The sequence below is a fragment of the Talpa europaea genome (assembly GCF_964194135.1).
Source record: "Talpa europaea genome assembly, chromosome: 7".
Classification (NCBI taxonomy): Eukaryota; Metazoa; Chordata; class Mammalia; order Eulipotyphla; family Talpidae; genus Talpa; species Talpa europaea.
The window spans coordinates 34,137,545-34,159,747 of record NC_140074.1 but is presented as its reverse complement, the minus strand read 5'-3'; the positions used below and the strand labels follow the sequence as shown (position 1 = coordinate 34,159,747).

Sequence of the window (22,203 nt, the reverse complement as noted above, 5' to 3'; positions counted from 1 at the left end):
CACGCATCTGGCCTGTACCCCTGCTCTTGTATATATAAAAAAAAATCTTTAAAAAATGCAGAAAATGTTAAAGCATATACCATAAAATTACATTATAAGGAAACAAATATTTCATGAAATATGTTAAATTGTGTATGAATTTAATACTTGGTATTTTTACAAAATGGATGATATTGTGAGGAAAAAAGCATTCATTTTCCAGTAGTAAAGATAAAGGAAGGAGAATGAAAATATATGGCTTCAAAAATTCCTTTCCTTCTACAGTTCCTATAATATCTGAACAGTTATTTTTTTATTTCCTGAAAAATATAAGGCTATATTCAAACTTGGAATAACTCAACAGGACTTGTAGGTGTTAAAGCATGATAATTATTCTATAACCCAGTAGAAGTGGTACCAATAAAATCCCCTTATTCTTGCAGATGTCCTTGCCCTCTTCCCCTTGATAGGTGGTTTCTGTGGGACTCAAATGTTTCAACTACACAGATTTCCATGTCATGGCTAAAGCCATTTGAAAAGGTCATGTTTTATTGAATATGTAGTACAGTTTCAGTTTGGAGGGACTCATAATTTTTATGATCACTCATGGGACAGATCTTCTTTTGTAGAGCATTCTTTGCTAGTAAATGGATTCTCTGCCAAGACTAGGCACAAGTCCAGTCTGTCCATGACAGTGCAGACTCCCTAACTGTGGGATTATTCACCTCATTGCAGATTCATAATTGTAGAATTATCCACATCACTATTTCATCAAAGCAGCTGATCTTCAAGATCTACAGAAGCATTAAGCTTTTAAAGAGGTAGTGACAACTTGATCTACTGGTTATGTGGCACTTCTCCCTTAGATTATCAAATAAATCACCTAAATTTACTTATTGGTCTGGAGCACTATCTGTCTTGGGTATAGAATCTCAGAGCAAAAGGAAGAAAACATAAGTGAGCCATCCTTGAGGATTACTCATTTCTGCCCTGGCCTTCCAGTTAGGTCACAAGATTTCTCTCAGATTAGCTCAGGAGCAGTCCTGGGAAGCACCAGGATTTCTAGAACCATAGGAAAGTAAACACCTCAATTTAAAATTGTTCTTAGGGTGGCCTCAAGTGATATTTGGCTGCTTTAACCTGTGGGCATTCTTCCCTTTCACAGAAATAAAAGTCATTCCAGGCAATCCTTTCCAATCAAACTCTGTCTTTCTAACCTAAAAAGATTATTTCAATAAGGGAAGTCAAAGCTTTATGAGATTTGTAAGATTTGTATGTGTCAGAATTGCTATCTTCCTGTTCATCTTAATGCTTTGCAAACTATCCCCTATGAGAATCATGCAAATCATTGTCTTATAGTCATTAAAAAAAAACACCTCATTTCAAAACCATGACTTCTTCCAAACTGAGTCCTCAATCATTGTGGTTTCCAAAAAATCATGGGGCCCATTGCTACACTGCTTCTGACTCTACACCCATATGTACTTAAGTTTCTACCAAAATATTTTTATGATAAATCAATTTGCTAGCACTGAAAGGTATAAGTGCCTCACAATCATTAAACAAATATAGTCTTGATTTAGCATAATCAAATATAAAGGGAATATTTCCAAGTACTTTTGCCATTTAGCCAAGTCTTAATCTTCATCAAATTGCCTTAACACTTCAGATTTTATATTTAACATAATCAATTTTTTTTAAAAAGCAAGAACAAAAAAGTGAAGTAGAACCCAAGGGAAGCAGGAATAAGGAAAGAAGTAGGAGATAGAAACATTCATAGGTATAAGTTCATCTGAGAAATAAAATTCTAACTAAAATAGTTAAGCAAGATGGCTACCTGCCATTCAAATATCCCAGAGTCACAGAAAATTCAAGCCAATGTGAAGATGCTATGTTGATTCTGTGGCAACTTAGGCTCTTCATCCATTATGGCAGCTCATCTGTAACAGCTGGAGGCTCTAAGCTAACATCAAAATCTTTTTGAAGGTCAAACATAGAAAAGCGTCATGATGAGAAAGAGGAATTCTGTTTAGAATGAGAAAATTATCTCTGACAAGAACCTCTTAAAAACTGAAAACACGGGGCTCCCCTGGTAGCGCAGTGGTTGAGCACTTGGCGTGAAGCTGCCCGCAGCCTCTGCAGCACCGGCTCCCCAGCCACCGGCGAGGGTCCCACATGTCATAGCAGACCTCTCCTGCCGTGCCCACTGCTCCCCTCAGCGGTGTATTTCGTCAGTCTGCCTGTTCTGTTCCCCACTCTAGCTCTGGTGAATTCTCTCACCCTCCCGTGCTTCTGACTGTACCCATTGCTTGTATAAATAAAATAAATAAATCTTACAAAAAAAAAAAAAACTGAAAACACTGCCAGATATGCAAAGAACACACATCAAGACAAATGTGATCCCTAGGTTTAAAATGAGCCCTATACTGGTTGTTACTACACACAGCAAAGGTACCAATGCTTTCCATCTCATGGGTTCCCAACCCCATTTCCAAAAAGTTTAAATCCAACAAGACTAGCCTATCACCAGAAACTATCAGGAATGTTGGGTCATTTTTCAATCAGTTCTGGTTAGCTGACTCTTAATTGTTGGGGTTCAGTCATTAGTAAGACCATGAATTTATGGACTAAAGCTACTTTAAAATGCTAATTTAATGCACTAGAATAAATGTTCACATATCAAATATTTGGAAAATTAAACAGATACAGGTACAAACAAAAGCAGGTCATGCTTTTCCATGTATATATCTTATACAGTATATTTATGTGTGCTGATAACATTTATGTGGGCATATTTCATGTGTCCATATGTAGTTGTACCTGAAATCTCTGTAAGATTTGGTCAGCCCTCAAATAGGTCTTAATTTCATCTCCTGGAGTCTCACTTAGCTTTGTTATCTCCAAGAGTAAGAACTCAAAATAACTGATAAAAGGCCACTGACACTGGAACAACATGAAGGATGTTTTAGTGACTGCCCTTGAATTATTTTACTAGATGCCTTTTCCCTGCATTGGATCAACAGAGACCTTCCAAGTTTAAGAAGCTATACAAGTACATATTTGTCATAATTCACTGTTATGCATCAGTAAATGCTTGATTCTTTTGGACTTATTAATACTTAAAAAAAAAAAGTCTGCTGCCAATACCTGACTCTGGAATCTAATAGGAGGTGGTAACAGGATTGCAATTCCAGATAATAGAAGATTCCCATTGTCTGGAATGGGGAGCTGGTGGGACTTTTGCTTTCATATCCACAGCACAACAGCAAAGTTTTTCATATGTGCAGATGATAACCAATTATGTTTATGTATCATCATTATAGAGTACAAAGTAGACAAAAATCCAAGCTAATTCTTTCTTATTTTTCACTACATACAGTCATGTAGTATGCAAATACAGGCAGAAAAGTCTGGTCTAAATGCCACATCCATCCCCCAATGGTTGACAAACATTAATGAACTTTTTCACAAGTTGGCTTATTGATGTGAAAATTTTCTTAGAGACCTAAGGTTTCCTTCCAAAATGCAAAGATGACAATGATTGTGCTATTAGGAAATCACATGCAGCCTGTTACCTGCTTAAGGGAGAAATATTTCCTTTGAGTCTAACAGATTTAAGATACCTGGGAGAGTTGGGTGCGTTGAACTTTTAGCAAAATTCAGTACTAAAAGAGCTAATGCATTATTTTGCTTTATTTATGAGGAAAAGCAGTCTGCTTGCAATTTGTAACCTACTGATAAAGCAAAATACAAATGATTTTAGGAGAAATTTTATCATATGAACGTCACTTTAACTAGAGTGCAAGAAGCCTAGAGAAGGTAGTTGCGGTTGAATATGCCTTTGCTGGCATTACCTGAATAGAGGTCAGGCCCAGGCCCTGGGGAGCGCCCCACAGCTCTATCAGCAGCAGCATCTCTGGGGGAAGTGGCCGACTGCAGGGGTTGCATAGTGAGGCAATCGGTGAGCAGTTCAGGATGAAGTTCTGCGCTGGACCGCAACTAAGAGAAGGAGAAAAGAGGAAACAGATGGAAAAGGAAAGCTGTTTTTGGAATACTTTCTTGGAAAGGCATGTGCCCTAAGGGTCAATGCAATTCAATCCACAAAAAATTATCAAGCACCAGCTATGGGTTAGGCATTGGACTAAACTGAGAGGCAATAAAAGGGTCAGTTTTCCAATCCTAATAATGCTTGGCAGGTGCTTCAGGAAAAATGTGACTAGAGGCAGGTTTGACTTTAGTCCTTGATATTTTCACTTCTGGGAACCCAACTTCCTATTACATGTCCTTTAATTTGCTCTGTATCTTATCAGAACTTGTAGTGATAACAAAAACAAACTCAAATATATTTAGTCCAGATTGGAAAGTGTTTTAAAAAATTACCATGAAATATCTCAGTGGTAATTAAGAAATGTCCATTGAGATTTGATGCCTATAGATTTAACATAAGAGGAAAATACACAAGTTAAATTTTAAAATATCATGGAACATGATAAAAAAACAACAATGTCATTTAGCAGCAACAAAATCCCAACAGCAAGATAAATGAAAATACAAACAATTTAGATCTTTATTTTATTTATCACAATAATAAATTTCAATTTTTATATATTAAAGTGTTCGATGTAAAAAACGCAAGCCATAAAAATGTTAGAATAAAGGACAGGTAAAAAGTTATCTGATATCTTTATAAACTTTTTTTGTAGTGTAAAATTCAAATGGAAAAAATCACAATGGAAGATTTACTTACATAGAATATTAACTCTTTGCTTATATACAAATACCTTAAAAATCTAGAAATATATTTGTTACAGATATTGCAAAAAGATTTCTTCAGTATTTAAAGAGAGTATATGTATTGATTTTTTCTTTATAAAGATATAACTAAACCAAAAAAAAAAAAAACAGTACAGAAAGGCATTCTTTTTTATGTGTGTGTGAAATAATGAAGAAAGTTGCAAACTGATACCAAAGATCCTGTGTTCCCTTCACTCATTTCTTGCAAAAGTTACACATATATATGCAATGCTAGTCTAATTGACACTGGTAAAATGTAGAACTCTGTGTCATTTCATCACATTTGTAGATTCCTGTAACTGCCACTGCAATCAAGATACAGAAATATTCCATCACCACAAAGAACTCCCTCAAGCTACCCCAACCTAAACCCTGCAGATCTCAGGGGTTTTCTTCTTCAACAACAAAGTAGTCCTAGATTCATATGTGTTGATAAATGAAAATATACCAGCTATGTTTTAAAAGATGAGGGGGAAAAGAAAATCCTACTAAATTTTCCAGTCATCTGCATTATGGAATTGTGATGACTTTTTTGCCTTTTCATATGTCTTTATTTTCTATGTGTCCATTTTTTTTTTATTTGCCAGAGCAACTACAGCAAAATAGTACAGATTGGACAGCTTAAACAACACAGGAAGCCATTCTTGAACACTATTGGTAGGAGTGTACATTGCTACAAACTTTTTAGATGCTATCTGGGAACATTTTTTCAAGACCTATAATTAAAGTCATTTGATCTTAGAATCTGAAGGAAATAACCAGCAAAATGAAGGAAGATTTGTCAATGATATCAGACTGACAGCTTAAAATTGATCACGATGAGAATATTCACACCATGGAAATTAGCAAATGCTACACATCAGGCTTTTCCATCAGAAAGCAGGTTGTTATACACTACCAGCACACCACCACCAATGACTCAGACACACACACACATGGCATCAGTAAGTTACTGTTTAGAGAGTGTTATTTCTTGGATTTCAAAAATTTCATAAAGTGACAAACATATGTCCAGGTCCTAGTCCAAAAATATGAAAATGGCACCATGACCCTAGGAAGAAAGAAGGAACATTTAACAAGTGTAGTGAATGAGACATAATTACAGTATAATTTCCTCAGTATTGCCACACTGGAATCTCTGTCCAAGACTATCTGAGTTAATGCCTAACGTTCTCAGGGCATTTGGAAGGTATGTTTGTTATTTGGGTACTAACAAAACACATGCTGCATAAGAAAAACTGGAAAAAAATCAAGGCTTAGAATGAGTTCTGGTGATCACTTTTAATTTATCTTCCATCATTAAAATGTGATCTGGGGCCCACATGTTCTACTAAGCACAGACATGAACGTCTTTCTGCTTTCTATTACCAACTACTCTAGGGTTTTACAGTTATCGGTACTGATGAGGTCTTTCCAAGGAATTTCATGGCCCATGGTTACTCCTGGAGTCAAAAGGAGGCAATTCTTCCTTAGCTTCAACAAGTATTCATGTTTTCCAAAAGTGTGATTCCATACGACTTTGTGGTGAGAGTTAATTTGGTTTTCTCTGGGATTAGGCATGGTTCTAGAAAGTGCTTCTTAAATTGGACAAGCCTGTAGGACCTTATGCAAAATTTCCAAAGGAGGGCCATATGTATAGAAATGCAGTAATGATATGTAAGTTTAGTATCATTTTCTCCCTCCAGATTATAAGACTCCAAAAGGGGCTTCCAGATTATTTACGGTTCTTAAACATTTTCCAGTCCAGGAATTATCTCATGGGTGACAAAGGAGGCACATTGCAGAATCTCCTGAGAAGGATATCTTTCAATATAATAGTTTTACATTTGGAGAGGAAAAACTCAACTATTTCTATAAAACAAATTACAAAATATGGATTTCAATAACATCTGAGTCCATGAACATAAAAAAAGATAGAGGAACACTTTTTAGTGAAATATTAAACGGTCTTAAACTGTAATTCTCAAGACTGTGCATATATCAGAATCACCTTGTGCCCCACCCCAGAACTGCTGACTCTGTTGGTCTGGGATGCACTTCTAACAACTTCTCAGATGATGACATATGCCTTTCTGCCTGGACCATGCTTTCAGAGTTACTGGTCTCCAGGAATCCTGATAAGGTGAACTATAAATTTTCCGGTTATGGGAAGAAGAAATTATTCTGGGAATAAGGAATAATAAAAGCCAAACTGTTTTTAAAACATGATCCACATGTAACCATTTCTTATTGTCTTTCTTCAGATCTCATAATAATAAATGGGTGCCTGAGATTCATGTTTTATAAACAATTTAAACATCGATCTTCTTTCCAGAGATAAATGGGTTAATAATTTTCAATCCAGCTTAATACCTGCTCTTTAGGAGACAACAAAGAATTTATACTCGATGAAGTCTTTATTGCTCATTATGAAAAGAAGTGAAATTTGAACTTATGGATCATCAATTTGTCTGTTTAAAGTGCTGCTATGTTGCACATACCAGAGACTTCTATTTACTCTGCAATTCATGGCTCTTAGTCCCTGTGCAGTAGGGAATCCTTGTAAGGTCTGCTTCTGAGGAGACTCACTTCATCCCCTATTTTTATCCACGGTCTTATAGACCCTTTGCTCCCAGTTCTTAGAGATTCCACACAAGCTCTGAGGTAGGTATACACTGGTGGTTAATCTGTATCAACTGGCCTTGAATTTAGTACCCAATTATTCAAACACACACTAGTGGTTGCTATAAGGAATTTTGTCAATGGGGTTAACATCTATAGTCAGTTGACCTTAAGTAAAGGAAATCATTCTCTGTAATTTGTGTGGGTCTCAGTCAATCAGTAAAAGGCCTAAGAGCAGAAAAAAAAATCTAAGCTCTCCCAGAAAAAAAAAGTTTCTTCTCTGGAATCAGCTCCTACCAGCCTACAGTCTGATTTGCTAGCCCCCGCAACCATACAAGCTAATTCCTTAATCACTGCACCTCTCCTCTCCTCTCCCCATATATTTCCTACTGGTTCTGTTTCTCTCAAAAAGGCTGACTGATATAGATTCTATTAGCGTGTAAAGTCACTACCATGGGATGATCATTTCAGGTCAGGAAGAAAAAAGCATCATGCAGGTGCATCCAGCAGAAAAGGACTGGTGTTCATAGTTAGCATTCTTTAAAAGACTGCATTTCAATTCAATAATATATATACTGTGCCTAGTGCTGGGTGCCTCACAACATCCCTGTGAGGTGAATACTGTCATGATTTCCAATTCAAAGATAGGAAAGTTAGAAAAACCCAGCTAGTAAAGGTGAGGTTTAGATTCTATGTGTCAGAATCCAAATTCAGGCTTTTTGATGTCACATAAAATTGGTACTGGCTTAAGAAATAACTCACCCCAAACTTCTTACCCCACCACTCCACACACACTCACATGCTTCTAATTTCCTCTCAAGATTTTATATTTTAGTCCAGAGTCTATCATTTATATTTTGGCCTAGCAGGGGAAATAGTTTCTCTGTGAGCATTCGTAGCATGTCTCATTACCACTGGGTAGATTCTGACACCATGCTCTTAAGGAAAAGGATTTTTGTTGTTGCTGAAGCAGAGATGGGGCAACAGAACAAACCACTGCAGTTTGGTTCTCAGTGTCTGCCCCCCCTAGATTGGACCTCATTCGATCCTGTGTAAGTAATATGAGTATCTGCAGTTGAGAAAAAAAAAGCATGATGCACGTTATTCCTTAAGATCTGCACCCTAAGTACATGCACAGGACACTGAATTAAATGATCTTAACCATGGGTGTCCACTGCAGTATCCCTAAGAGGGGACACCTCACTTTTCTTTTTCTTCTGATTCTCTGATACTCTACTAGTCCCTTGCATCCTCGTCCTCTTCCCCTGCCTTCCCTGATGTTCTCTTTGGTTCTCAGTCCTGTCTCTGTGGAACTCAAACTCTGTGAGGATTCACATCTCCGTGTTTTCCAGGCTTTTAGATGGGAGGTCAGGGAAGTCTTCTGCACAGGATGGATATTATGATGAAGTGACAGGGCAGGACATGCAGCAAGAACATTTCATGTAAATGGAACAAAAAAGGAAAGAAGTTGAAGGAGGAAAACAAGCTTATGGATTCTGAAAAGAGCTACCTGAAGAGAAATAAGCAAGGGAACACAGGTAAGGATGTAGGGCAGAGGGCCAGAGATATAGGCAGAGGTCAGGTCATGTCTACTCTCTGACATATGAAGATTTAGTGTTTGATTTCATTGTAATGGCAAGCCAATAGGAGGGTGTGAGTAGGAAAGCAACTGTTTTGATATACAATATAGAAGGACAGCTCTGATTATCACATGAAAAACAGATAGTAGGAACACAAGAGTGTCATTAGGAGCTATTTCAACAATCCAGATGAGAGATGCTGTTAGCTTAGAGTCAGAGGTGATGAAGACTAGTCAGTTTCTAATCTGAAGGTGGAGTTGAATTAGGTGTGGACTATGAGATAAAGGGGGAATCAAAGAGGGCTCCAACTTTTGCCCTGAGGCACATTACAGGAGAGAGGAGTAGGAAAGAGGCAAATCAGTTGCTTGGTTTTGAATAAGTTTACCCTGAGATGACTCTGGAACATCCAGGTGGAGAGACACTTAGGTAACTGGACATTAGAGAGGAGTTCAGGGAGCAAGATGGAGCTGGGCCACTAATGGTAACCCTTGGCTCTACTTTTCCCTCCAGGCTGTCTTTCTAATCCAACCTGGGATTTCAGAGAAACACTCCCAAAATACAGTGTCCTATGTCATATACAAGAAACAAATATCTTCTCCTCTTGTTTAACACACCTGTCCTAAAACGTTAATACAAGAGCCTTTGTGATATGATTCTACTGCCACGGTAGGTGATTCCCCTAGCTTTTGACAAAAACTTTTGCTCCTTCAAGAGTGCTGTTTCAAAAAAAAAAAAAGAGTGCTGTTTCACTGTTTGAAAACATCCCATTGGTTATATTGCACATTCTGCCTGCCTGGAATCATCTTCCTTTCTTTCTAACTCCAAGATTCAGTTTATAGCTGATAGTTTATAGCCTCCTGAATGAAGCACCTCCTAACTAGGCCAGCACACACTGGGCTTCTCATGATACATGGAAAGTTGCAGATCCTGCAGCTGGACATGTGATTCAGGCTTTGTTTCTTTTTATGAAATTAATTTGCACAATCGTGTTGTGAAGTTCACCTAGACCTGACTGACTGACTGTCTTTTAAACTGATAAAATCCCACTGCACCTGGCAGGGTGGGATCAACATCCAAGCAAATCATTCAGAACTGCTTGGATTTATAAAAAATAAGGCATAATTTTCATCTAAAGAAAGTTACAATCCTAGTGGTATGTGGATGTGTCTAAAAATTCTATGAGGTCTTGTCTTAATTTCTCCTCCTAATAGAGAATTTTAAAAGAGTCATTAATAGTAACTACAGTGGCAAGGCTGCTAATGCTCTGCCCAGATCCCCTCTGATCCCTTTTATTAGCTCAATGCTACCCTCTCCCCTAGCTTTGATGTGCCCATTCCCTGGCTTCTGTGTACTTTACTGCATTAGTTTGCAGATTCTCTTGCCCATTCCCGACACTCACATATAAATGACAAACCTGTGCTCTTTGGCCTTGAAGTGGGACAAACTCAGGAGTATGAGTTTTACTCTAAGACCTCTCACAGGATCACCCCAGTCTAGCTCCTTCCCCTTTCCTTATTAGTCTCTTAGGTCCTCCTAGGAGCACTTCTTCAATAATAATTCAGGGAACCTGAATCCCTGACACACAGTTGGCTTCTGGGAACCCCCAACTTATTAAGCACTCCAAAACTTCTTTGATTTGGTTCAAGAATGAAGAGTCAATCAGCAGCCTGCACTTGATGCTCAGATGCACATTTTTTCCTTTCTCTTCAGTTTTGCCTCTGCCCACACACCAGGAATATTGTAAGTAGATGTTTAATGGGAGTGAGGTATTCTGAGCCATAATGGCTGATACTAAAATTATAATTGTGGAGAATAAATTAAAAACAAAACTTCAGTACACAAAATCATCAGCATTCAAAGGGATCTCAGATATTAGTGGGTCCAAACTTCTATCTTCTCTTCCAGCAACCCCAGTAATTCTCAGAGTTTGCTTGATACCCTACAGTAATGGGCAACTTACTTCTTCATCTTGGCAGTTAGTTTTAATTTTAAACAGCTCTAATTGTCAGGATGCTTTATTGTATATTGAGTCCTGATCTACCTCTCAGCAACTACTAGAACAGCATGCATCTTATTCATGGATCTGCAGTAAGGTTCATGAATATACCAGAAAGACAAGAAGCATCTCGGAGTTTCAGAAACCAGTCTTTGAGTTTTGAGTGTTAATGATCCTGATCTTCAATGACCCATGTTAAGGCTTACTTTCCCAACCTATCCAGGTGCAAGTACACAAATTGGCTCCTTAGCTTCTGTACAATCTCCCATTATGATAGTTTTTCAACATTGATACTGAAATCACCCACCAATGTTTGACGAGTTCCCTGAATTTGGAAATCTGAGCTGCTTCCCTAACAATGTAGGAATTTTTCCTAATATGTTAAAAACAAGACACCATCAATTGTGCTTTGTATTTGTTTTTTGTTCAAGACTATGCTGTTAATGTTTATAAGCTCTCAAAACAAGAGCCAGAAATTCTACTCCCCATCATTTTCTCAATTCAGATATGATTGAATAATTGTCCAAGATTAAGAGAGTCAAGTGGAAATAATTAGGAAAGGGAAAAGGGCCCAGATTCTTCCATTTTCAGTTGCTTTACATTTTATTCCAAGAGCAAAGGCATTCTGTTAGTCTGAAGCTAGACATACTTCCAAAGAAAACGAGGTACAATCAAAAAGGCTTTTTGTTTTTCCTTTCTCCAGTAACCACAGTCTATCTGGGCTGTGCATGTTTATGCATCACCTTGTAGGGATTCCTTTGTTCTCCAGAAATCAAATGCCACCAAAATATATTTCAGAAGAACTCAGCCAGAAGGAAAGACAAGCAGGATTTTTTTCCCAGAGGGTTAAGGTTTATTACTAGAACATTTTCATCTAGCATTCTCTTTGACACTTAGAGCAATGTGGATCTCAGGGAATTAACTCATTGCCAAAAGGCTTAAAAATAATTACAATGAATTAACCTATTATATTAATTACAATTAATTTCCAGTTGAATCTAAAAATTCTCTCTCTTGGGGATTCCTTAACACTGACATTTATGAAGTGGCTTTGGCATATCATAGGTAATTAATCTCCAACAATCTGCTATCAAATTCATTTCCTTTGGGAATGACCAATTTGCAAAGAGGAAAAGAAATGAGAGGAAAGACTTAGAAAAAGAGCACTGGAAAAAACCTCTTTGGGAATATGAAATACCTTGAAACACCTTGAAACTTCTATACAGGAATACCTATTTGGTTAGTAGTAACTTCAAAGACCAAAAATTTTATACATACCTAATTAATGAGCATACCAAAATACATGACTGCATAAACATGTGGGGTATATCTTAACATGGAGACATGTAAAATCAGTACTAGTATAGATACCACAAAAACTATTGGTTATTTAGTCCAAAGTGATGCTTGATGAGAACTGTTCACAGAAACAGAATTTCAAAGTAAAAAGGAATCAGGATCTCATAATCCTATGTTCCAATTGTATAGCAGCGCTGTCCAACAGGACTTTCTTCGATGTTGGAAAAGGACTATATGGTACTAACTGGTGAGCACTAATCATGCAGTTGATGAACACTTGTAATGTGGCTTGTGTAACTGAAGAACCAGTTTATTTCATTTAATTAACTTAATATTAAATGAATAGTATTATACTGCATAACATTACTGCAGATCATAGTGGCCAAGCAACCTTTGTCTAAATCCCTTTGATGACAGAGAGCTCACACTGCCTTACAACTCAGCACCCTGTATTTTCAAGTATATCTAATCACAGGAACATTTTGCCTCAAGACAAACTATATAAACTCAAAACAAACGATCCACAAAAATTTCCATCCACTGGGATTTTTCCCTCCCATCCTCCCCCAGAAAAGAGAATAACTTTGCTCACAGTCTCTAGTTTCTTCAAGATCTGAGAAGTCTCCAAAAGCTATATTATCATAGAATTGCATTCCTGAAAGGGGCCATTTGTCAGTCCTCTGTTGCCAGCTTTTTCCTCCAGACTTTAGTTTTTTACACAGATAAAGAAGGTACTTAAGGAGCATGGATCTTTTAGTTTGAAAAACCATGGTTCAACAACTATGTGAGTCTAGCTAGGTATACTCATTTGCCTGAGTGTGGTTTCCCTCTGTAAAATGGGAATGATGTCATTGAGCTATTGTGCTCTTGTGTGAACTTAACACACAGAAGTCACTTACTGATATGTTCCTGTTCTCCCATGTAGCAAATGGTTTCATTCACCACCAAATAACTCATCATTGGACCTCAAGGGCCTATATGCATATGATATTTTAATACTAATACTAATGTTTCAATACCAACCAGCTTTCTGACTAGGACAGTACATGACAGAACAAACATGTAGCTTATTCTAGACTCTCCACCTCTATCAGTGTGAACTAAAGAGTCAAGAGCTTTTTAAAATAAATGTTATATTCTGCATTCATTAATTCATTTTTCACATATTTAATGAGCCATTACCATTGTCCAAAACTATGCTACACCTAGGGGAGAAAATGGTACACAAGAGTTCCTCATGGAATTTACAGAGCAACTTAAAAAAAAAAAAAAAAAACCAAGAACAATAAAACCAAACAAATTAAAACCAAACAAACTAAAAAATCTTGACAACAAGTAAACTCCATAGATGTTTCTTCATATTTGATGCTTTTTATTTTGGATGCCTCTTTTTTTAAAACATATTTATTATATCATCCTTCATTTTTGTACAATGTATGATTTTCCTGTGAAATTCCCACCACCAATTCACCCGCACACCATCACCATAGTCCCTTGTGCTAGAAACTATGTTTTTCAAGTTCCGTTGTGGTACAGAATCTCTTGGCTGCATTTCATTTGACTCAATTACTCAGATGGCTTCCACATTCTCTGCTTCAGTGCCATCTGCAAACTTGCTGAAAACATTCTCTGGCATAAAAGATCATGTTAAACGTTGGCCTAAGAGTGAGTTATCTCTGAAAAACAGCTCATGTCCTATTGACACTAAGCCACGAACAACTACTTAAATGTTAGCTTATCCATGATATGGATCATGAAAGATAAGACCTGGACCCAGAATGCCTGGATTAGAATTTCAGTACCCTCAGTTAAGAAATGTTAGACATCTGCACCTCCTAAATTCAGTCCCTTCCGTACAATGTGGATAACAGCAATTAGTTTTAAAGCTTGTTTTAGGGATAACATGAGATAATAAAGTATTCCACCAATGCATGCTATATATTCAATGTCCAAGGAATGTAACTACTATTCCTGTTATTACCTTTTTTTTTTTCCATTAATATCCATGGTGGAAGCATTATAGCACTTTGTAACAAGTACTTTTGTTTCATTTTTTTCTATCTGTTTTTTAGATATCTATTTCTGCCCCCAACCTCATCAACCTCTTCCTCTTGTAGTATGGATAGCAATATGACAAAGGAGAAAGAAAGAGGACTTTGGGGTCAAGTAGATAGATGCAAGTTCAAATATCAGCACTGACATTTACTAATATGTGGGCTTTGGCAAGACATTTAGCCTCAAAAGGCTTCAGTACCATTTTCTGTAGAATGGATATGATAATACTAACTTTGCAAGCTTGTTGCAGGATTACACAAAGAGACTAATGTAGCACACAGTTTGTTTTGTTTTGACTATTATGATTTTTAGGAGCGATGTCTGTTTGAACCCCTTAGGGTCTTGTTTTTTATGAGAAATAATCTGTGGACAAACAGTATCCCAATCAAGATAGCACAGTTTCTGCTGATAAATATCACCCTGAAATTATTCTAATTATTGGGAGAAATTTAGTTAGCTTTCACTCCCTTGGAAAAATCTAAAATATATTAGAAATCAAAGTCAAGAATAAAATGTTTTCAGAACACTTTCGGGATGTTAATAGTTCATCTAGGTGTCTTATTTATCAAAATCTGTACCACTATCTAGTTATCCTGGACAGAATTTGGGGAGTTGAAATTCAAGTCAGAAAGGCACGTAATTTGAATTTTTTTGTATTGTAACATTTATAAAAACATCATGCCCTCCAAGTCAACAGTATGCCAAAATGACACCAAAAATTAAACAATTTTTTTTCTCACTGGAAAATAATATACAAGTGGACATAGCCAGAAGTAGATTTAAATGTCATCTGGAGGAACATCTCAAAAGCAGAATATAGGGCCTCCCCTGGTGGCGCAGCAGTTGAGCGCTGGGCTGCAAAGCTGCCCACAGCCTCTGCAGTGCTGGTTCGATCCCCAGCCACCGGCGAGGGTCCCATATGGTGTGCAGACCTCTCCTGCCACGCCCGCTGCTCCCCTCGGCAGTGTATTTCCTCGGTCTGCCTGCTCTGTTCCCCACTCTGGCTCTGGTGAATTCTCTCACCCTCCCACACTTCTGACTGTACCCCATGCTTGTATAAATAAATAAATAAATCTTTAAAAAAGAAAAAAAGCAGAATATAAATTGAACGGTAGATTCTTTTCTTTAGACAAGTAGAGAAATATCAATATGGAATTTCGACCATGAAAAACATCCTCCTTTACCCTTTGGGGCCCAGTTATGTAGTTGTGCAGATTCAAAGGTAGTTAAAGGATTTACTTCTATGATAACTACATAAATTCCTCTTGACACTAGCTCATCACACTAATGTGACCACACACATTCCATCCCATCTAGTCAAGTGTAGCATTTTTCTTTCTATTCAAGTATTCTCGGGTTTAATTAAAGCAGCTAGCTATCGGGTAATTACTTCCCCCATCAATCCTACCAGCTCCTTATTGTCTCTTTTTGAATTGATTTCTGACTACGAACCCTGCCTCTGCAATAGTTTAGGAAGTGTGGGGAGACACTAACTACAGAAGTCTTTTTTTTTTTCCTTCCTTTCATTTAATTAGATTGAAAAAGATTTAGGCTGATTTTAATGTACATGAGTGTTGGGACAATTTTTAAAATGCCTACTTTCAAAAGTTGAAGTCTGTCATTTCAATAGAGAGTACTTGCTTTCTGCTCTCCCATCCATCCCATACTCAACAGTCAATTTAATTTTCCTCAAGTACATTGCTGACAATGTCACTCCTCCACTTCAAAGCTCTTTAATGACTCCCCAAAGCATTACCTACAGCCCAAACTCACAGGCTTTAAAGGGCTGGCTCTCACCTAGCTGTGTAGTTTCATGTTCCATTAATCTGTGTCCTCCATAATCCCTTTTCAGTTTCCTTCGTGTCTCATGCTATATTGTGGCCACAAGCCTCCCTCATCTAGACTCACTTATTCTCCAGACTCTGCACATCTACAACACACGCCGTGCTGTCTCCGATGTTTAATTCAATACCACTTATTTCTTGAAGTTTTTCCATTCCAAAGTCATTTCTCCCTTTTATTAAAACACTAGCAGTAATTTTTCTGTATCACTACTTTTGGTTTTCTATATCTTATAATACTTCTTTACAAATTATATACATGTGTTACAGAAGAATAAAAAACTCCTTGTAAACAGAACCTATGTTTGTTGTATCACCAAGCTAAAACAGTGCTTCTTTATACATCAAAGGTACTCCATAAATATTTGTGGAAAATATGTGAATGAAATAAATGAATGAATAACAAATGTATCAATAGCTACCAACGACTCATTATCCATGCTTATCCTTCAGGGAAGCACCTAAACACAGATGAAATCATGTCTTTATGCAATATAGGAGAATGAGGCAGTTTCAGCATGCTGAAATTTTCAGCTACAAATAAAATAGGAACTAGCCAAGTGATATCTTAACAGAATATTATATATAAAAAAAAACTTGGGAAGTTTATTTCCTTATAATACAGAGCCCTTGTTCATGCCAAATTTCACTAAATAATACTGTTCACATTTATATATTGCATTTGGAATGTGCAAATGAGCAATCCTTCCAATAAGAAATACTAATTCATTACACTTACACTTCATATCTCATTCATCTGGAAATGCTGGGAACAAATCCAATCTTCTACCTTGCTTCTAAAGATTCAATGTCTAGCATATATTTGATAAGCAGAATACAGAAATTTCAAGCGGGCCCAAAATTGCATATTTAGACAAAAAAAGTCAGGTTGTTTTTTTTTTTTTTGTTTTGTTTTGTTTTTGTGGGACCCTCGCCAGCGGCAGGGGAACGAACCGGCGCTGCAGAGGCTGCAGGCAGCCTCGCAGCCCAGCACTCAACTGCTGTGCCACCAGGGGAGGCCCAGCTTCTTGACAATATACAAAACCATGATGAGAACCTCCTTCTTTTGACTCCTGGTAGTAAATCACCAGGTGTGGCCCTGCTCTCCCTGGTCATTGTGCCACATAGAGACTTTAATACTTCAGAGCCTTGGTCCTCCGAAGTATTATCACTGATATAAGCATTGTATACAGTATTATTTTGGTTATTATAGAGATACATTTTACTGAAGGTAATTTCTCCTCTCTTTTCCAAAGACTTACAGTGGTTCCATAATTACATGGCCTTTTGATGTTTTAGTGAAGTGAAATTCTTCTCTTTGGTAAGACTTTGTTCAAAGATCTTTACAGTGAACTGGACAGTAACCAGACTCCTTTAGAACCTTCCTATTGTCTCTGCAGCCTCTGCCAAAGTCAATTTCATATTTAGAATCTACTCTTCTTCCTTCAGGCACTGACATCACTTTCTTTTTTCTTATCATGCACTCCCTGTAACAAGTCCAACTATCTTCTCAAAAAAAAAAAAAAAATTAACCCACTCCAGAAATCCAGACTAGAAAGCCCAAAATCCAAGGAGTATGGAAAGATGATAAAGGCTGAAAACAGCCACTCATGGTACAAGAACTACATATCAGAAGCTCTGTGCTAGGTGACAGTAGTCTGCTGGTTCTAAAAGAAGGGGAGAAACAGGATAAGGTCAAGATGAGGAAGCAGAAACAGGTGTCATCCATGATGCACATTGTCTGCTAAGCTGAAGAACATGATGTCCTGCCATCTACAGGTCTTAACATGTATGCATTTTTCCTCATCGTCTGTAGGGAATCCAAACTCAGTATAACTTCACTCTCAAATTCTCTGGGCTTCGTGCTGCTTGTCTGTCATCATTATTAGCAACCCCTTGGTATGATGCTATTATTGGAAGTAATTTAACATTCTGACACTACAGGAAGCCAGTACAAGTTGTAGTTACTTCATATCTCTGCAAAGAGCTCTGTGTGCTGGTAACTTTTAGCCCGCTAGAAATAAATTTATCAAAGAAATACATAAATATGTACTGCTGAGGGATGGGAAAGTGCCATAGAAAGACATGTCTCTCTTTCATCCCTAATAATCCTCCAACATGGAACTAGGGAAAATACATGTGCTATAGAATCAATCAATTAACATTTCAAGTCAGTGTGGGGGGCATATTTTTGGTGTGATATTAAAGAATGAAAATCAACTATATATATTTTTAAAATCAGAGGTTAACAAATCACCAGTACTGCACACTGAAGAAAATTTTTAGAAACAAAAAGTAGAGACACTAAGGAATAATAATAATCTATCCTGGGAATTCTGTTTTACTATACATAGAAACTAAAGCCTATGCTTTTTAGCAGAAACCTAAGAGTCTGCTGACAATGACAATGGAAAGTACACATCTTTGTAAAACTCCCTTAGTAATCAAACATCTCAAGGGAAGGTAGTATGTGAGATAGAGGCAACTAAATTTTTCTCTAGTATTTTGAAAATCAAAAGAATATCTCTATTCCATCAGCGAGACACTCCCTCCCCGCTCCCTACTCCCGCCCCCAGTCAGTCTTCTACCTCCCTGCTGGGGGAACCAAGCAAATTCCTTGGTTTCTCATGTTATTACCATGGACTGAAATGATGTAACAATAACAGCAAACAGGGATATCCCTCTGTGCCAGCTCTCTAATCAGTTTCAAAGTATGTTTAGTTGGTTCTCATTGACTCCACTCAAAGGAACTGGTCACTCACAGTCTCAAAAGTTTTACAACAAAATGTGTGATTAAATTCCTTAAACACATCTGTCCATTACTAATCGTCTTTTGCCAGCTTTCCTTTCAGAGAAAAATTGCAGCCTTCCATGGTGCCTGATTTATATTTCATTTCGAGAACAGGAAGTTAAAGAATTAAAGTTAAGGATTAAAACACTTACTCTTTACTGCATTTTTTTCCTCCTCCCAAATGGCTTCCTGGTTGCCATGGCTACCATTCACTGGTCCTTGGCCCTGAATGCACATCTCTTTGCATTAATAAAATATTTTAAATGAGATTTCATGGAAAACAATAGGAAAGTAGCTTTAAGTTCAAGTATTCTTGAAAGAAGAAGCTAGAATTTTGTAGTCTCTTATCTTCATCCTTTTATTGTTACACTCCAGAGTGAAGCTTAGACTCAAAGACAGTAGAGGGACACTTTAAAGATGTACAATGCAAAATCAGAATTTGGCAGCACTGGCAAGAGGAGATTACTTTGAGATATAGAGCTCGTCCTTAGTTTACAACCTAGTGTTTGTAGGAAGATTAAGGGTCCTTGGGAATTTCTCAAATGTTGCAATACCACAGAACATTTTAAAGGCAAAAATGCACGCAAATGCAGTGTTGCAATTCCACATTGCAAATACCAGCCAGGAAATGAAAAACTGAGACTTTCACAACCACAAGTTAACTTAACCATATCAATGTAAATATCACTGCTTTGTAGCCAAGCTGCTGGCATTCCTGGTGGCAGCATCTGCACAGCAGTGTGTCCAAAGACATGATAGCCATGAACAAGTGCTGTCAGAGCTGAAGATGTCTGTCTGCTGCACACTGCACACAGCTGATGCTGAGTTGGTGTCGAAAGAAAGGGTGACATTGACAAGTGAGCAAACATAACTGCATTTGAGTTTTTCCTTTATAAACACTTCCATGACATTCATGTTAGAATATACTTACTGCTTACATTCCTCCAAAAAGCCAAGGAAAACTAAGGAGATGGAATAGTAAAATTCTATTTTAAGGTACTTCTTCTGTTTTTACACTCCCATTATTTATTTATTTTATCACTGGAAGTTTGTGCTTTTTTTACTCTGTTCCCCCGAGCCAGTGCCTCTGGCAACCCCCAATCTGCTCTCTATCTAAGTTTTATTCTTCAAGTCCAATAGCAGGTCGGTCTCCAGGAGGAATTGTCAAGTGACTTCTAAAAGCTCAACCCACCCATATTTTCTCCTCATGTTCTCCAATGCTTAGTTTTTCTCTGTTTCCAGTGGTTTTAAGCAATTCCTTTATCCCCCAAGACCCAGCTGAAACGTCTTTGCCTTGGTCAAAGTACACTCATCATTTCTCATTACTTCCATTCCCATATATGCCTGTTGAAACCACCTTCCTTGCATGTCCACAAAGGACAGACATAGACAGTACTTGAAAACTTGTAATTAAAGTCATATCGATATGTTAATGGGAGTGAAACAACTACTGTGTTGCCTTTGTGATATAACATAACTATATAGGTATCTCTGGAGGCAATTCCATAACTGGAAAATAATGATTGTAATGGTGGTAATCTTAAACATTGTACCAGGCTAATGGTAAGGGTAATTTTAAGTAGAGGTAAGCAACTCTCAAATAAAATCATGAGATAAGTGATGTCACGCATAGATAGGACTGCAGAATATGAGGCAAATGTTTATGGAAATGGTTAGAATTATATACAGACCCACAAGGTATAGAATCATGTTTTTCAAACATTCATGCTCCTTGGTTTCTTCTTTTGTAAAAAACACTTTTATTTCAGCATGGTCCCAAATATTAAAGGTCATCCTATGGTAGGCCAGCGTTAGCTCCACTCCTGGATGATATTATTAGCCTAGCCACCCATAGGATGATTTAGAGAATTTTGAAGGTAGCACCCAAAGTATAGGGCCCCCTAGAAACAGAGCCTCAGTCAAGGATCCTGCTATCCTCTTCTGACAGAAGGCCACCATAGAGTTTCTGAGAATAATCCTGGTATCAAGAAATTGTTGACAAATTACAAATTTCCCGTATCAGAAAATTAGAAAGCCCAAAGTAAGAATTGTAGAGTTGAAGGGGAACTTGGATGTGGAGTTAAAAAAAAAAAAAAACAACTCATCTGGAGTATAGTCTTATTACTTGAGCATGTTTTGAAGTTATTTAGCTTCTCTGAAACTTAGATCTTTCATATGTAAAATTTTAGGGATTGCAATAAAACTTTAATACTAGCCTCATAGAACTGCTGTGAAGATTGAGGAGGGAAACTGTACTTCACAGGTATTTGGTGGTTGCTATTGTTGTTCACATTTTCTTTAACTTTTTTTTATTTTATAAGGGAAGAGAATAAAAATGGGTAATTACACCCATTAAATTATTACTGGATGCTTGCAATGCCAATCCATCCCTTTTTGCTATCGATGGCTGAAGAAATGTAAGTAGTACTGAGTTTGTGAGCATTTTTCTGTGTCAGAATCTGATCAATTTCAAGGTAAATATTCACAGTGGGTAGGGGGCTCATAATTGAGTAGGTAGGGAAATCACAGTGAAGCATTAGGTTTCTCTGTTCATTAATGCCATGATTTAGAATACCATAATATCTAAGTCTCTATGAACTGAAAATGGTGGAACTTGTTCTTGATGATTTTCTATGTGAAAGAACAAGATTTTTTTTTAAGCAGGGGAGTGACTCATCCCTGGTTGCTGTTTTGAACACACAGAGAGGAAATATGATTCTCTGTATTTGCTTATGTACAAATGAGGAAATGCGAAGGATGTTCTTTGCACTGTCATCTCAAACTACATTTTCTACTCAAAGTCCGCAGTGGGTAAATATTATCCAAATTGTTATAGCCAGGGCCTATGTACTACACTAGCCCAAAGCACTATTGTGAAATAGAGCTTCTTGTTCTGTAACTTCTTTACCTGTTTTCCCTGTTAATTTATCTTTTTTTCAGACCCTGAGTGATGTCCTCTCAAATACTTCAAGGGCAAAACACGTTATGGCAGTGAACTTTACTATACACTATGGAGTAAATATAAGCAAATTAAAGGGGTTTCATAATGTTAAATATGTTAATATACAATGAAAAAATAAATTTTAAAAGATGCACTGATGTTAGGTTATGATAAAAGTATGTCACAATTCTGCTAGTACCTAGATTCCATATTCCCTATAAATGAGAAAAATGAATGAGAAATGTTAGAGAAATTCTTGCTGGGGGGTCATGGTGGGAGAGGACAATAAAGCCTAGCATAGGAAAAACAAGAGCAAGAGAGCCTAC

General features: G+C 37.3%; 1 protein-coding gene across 1 annotated transcript in view; it reads right to left on the bottom strand.

Annotated features, from left to right (window-relative positions):
- The window catches only part of GLIS3 (GLIS family zinc finger 3), a gene marked incomplete at both ends in the record, with an annotated part of 438,059 nt that overhangs the window by 66,747 nt on the left and 349,109 nt on the right, over positions 1 to 22,203 (bottom strand). The window contains one exon of the mRNA XM_084238466.1: positions 3,834 to 3,978. Coding sequence (XP_084094592.1) covers positions 3,834 to 3,978 — 145 coding nt within the window. The remainder of the gene's footprint in view (positions 1 to 3,833; positions 3,979 to 22,203) is intronic.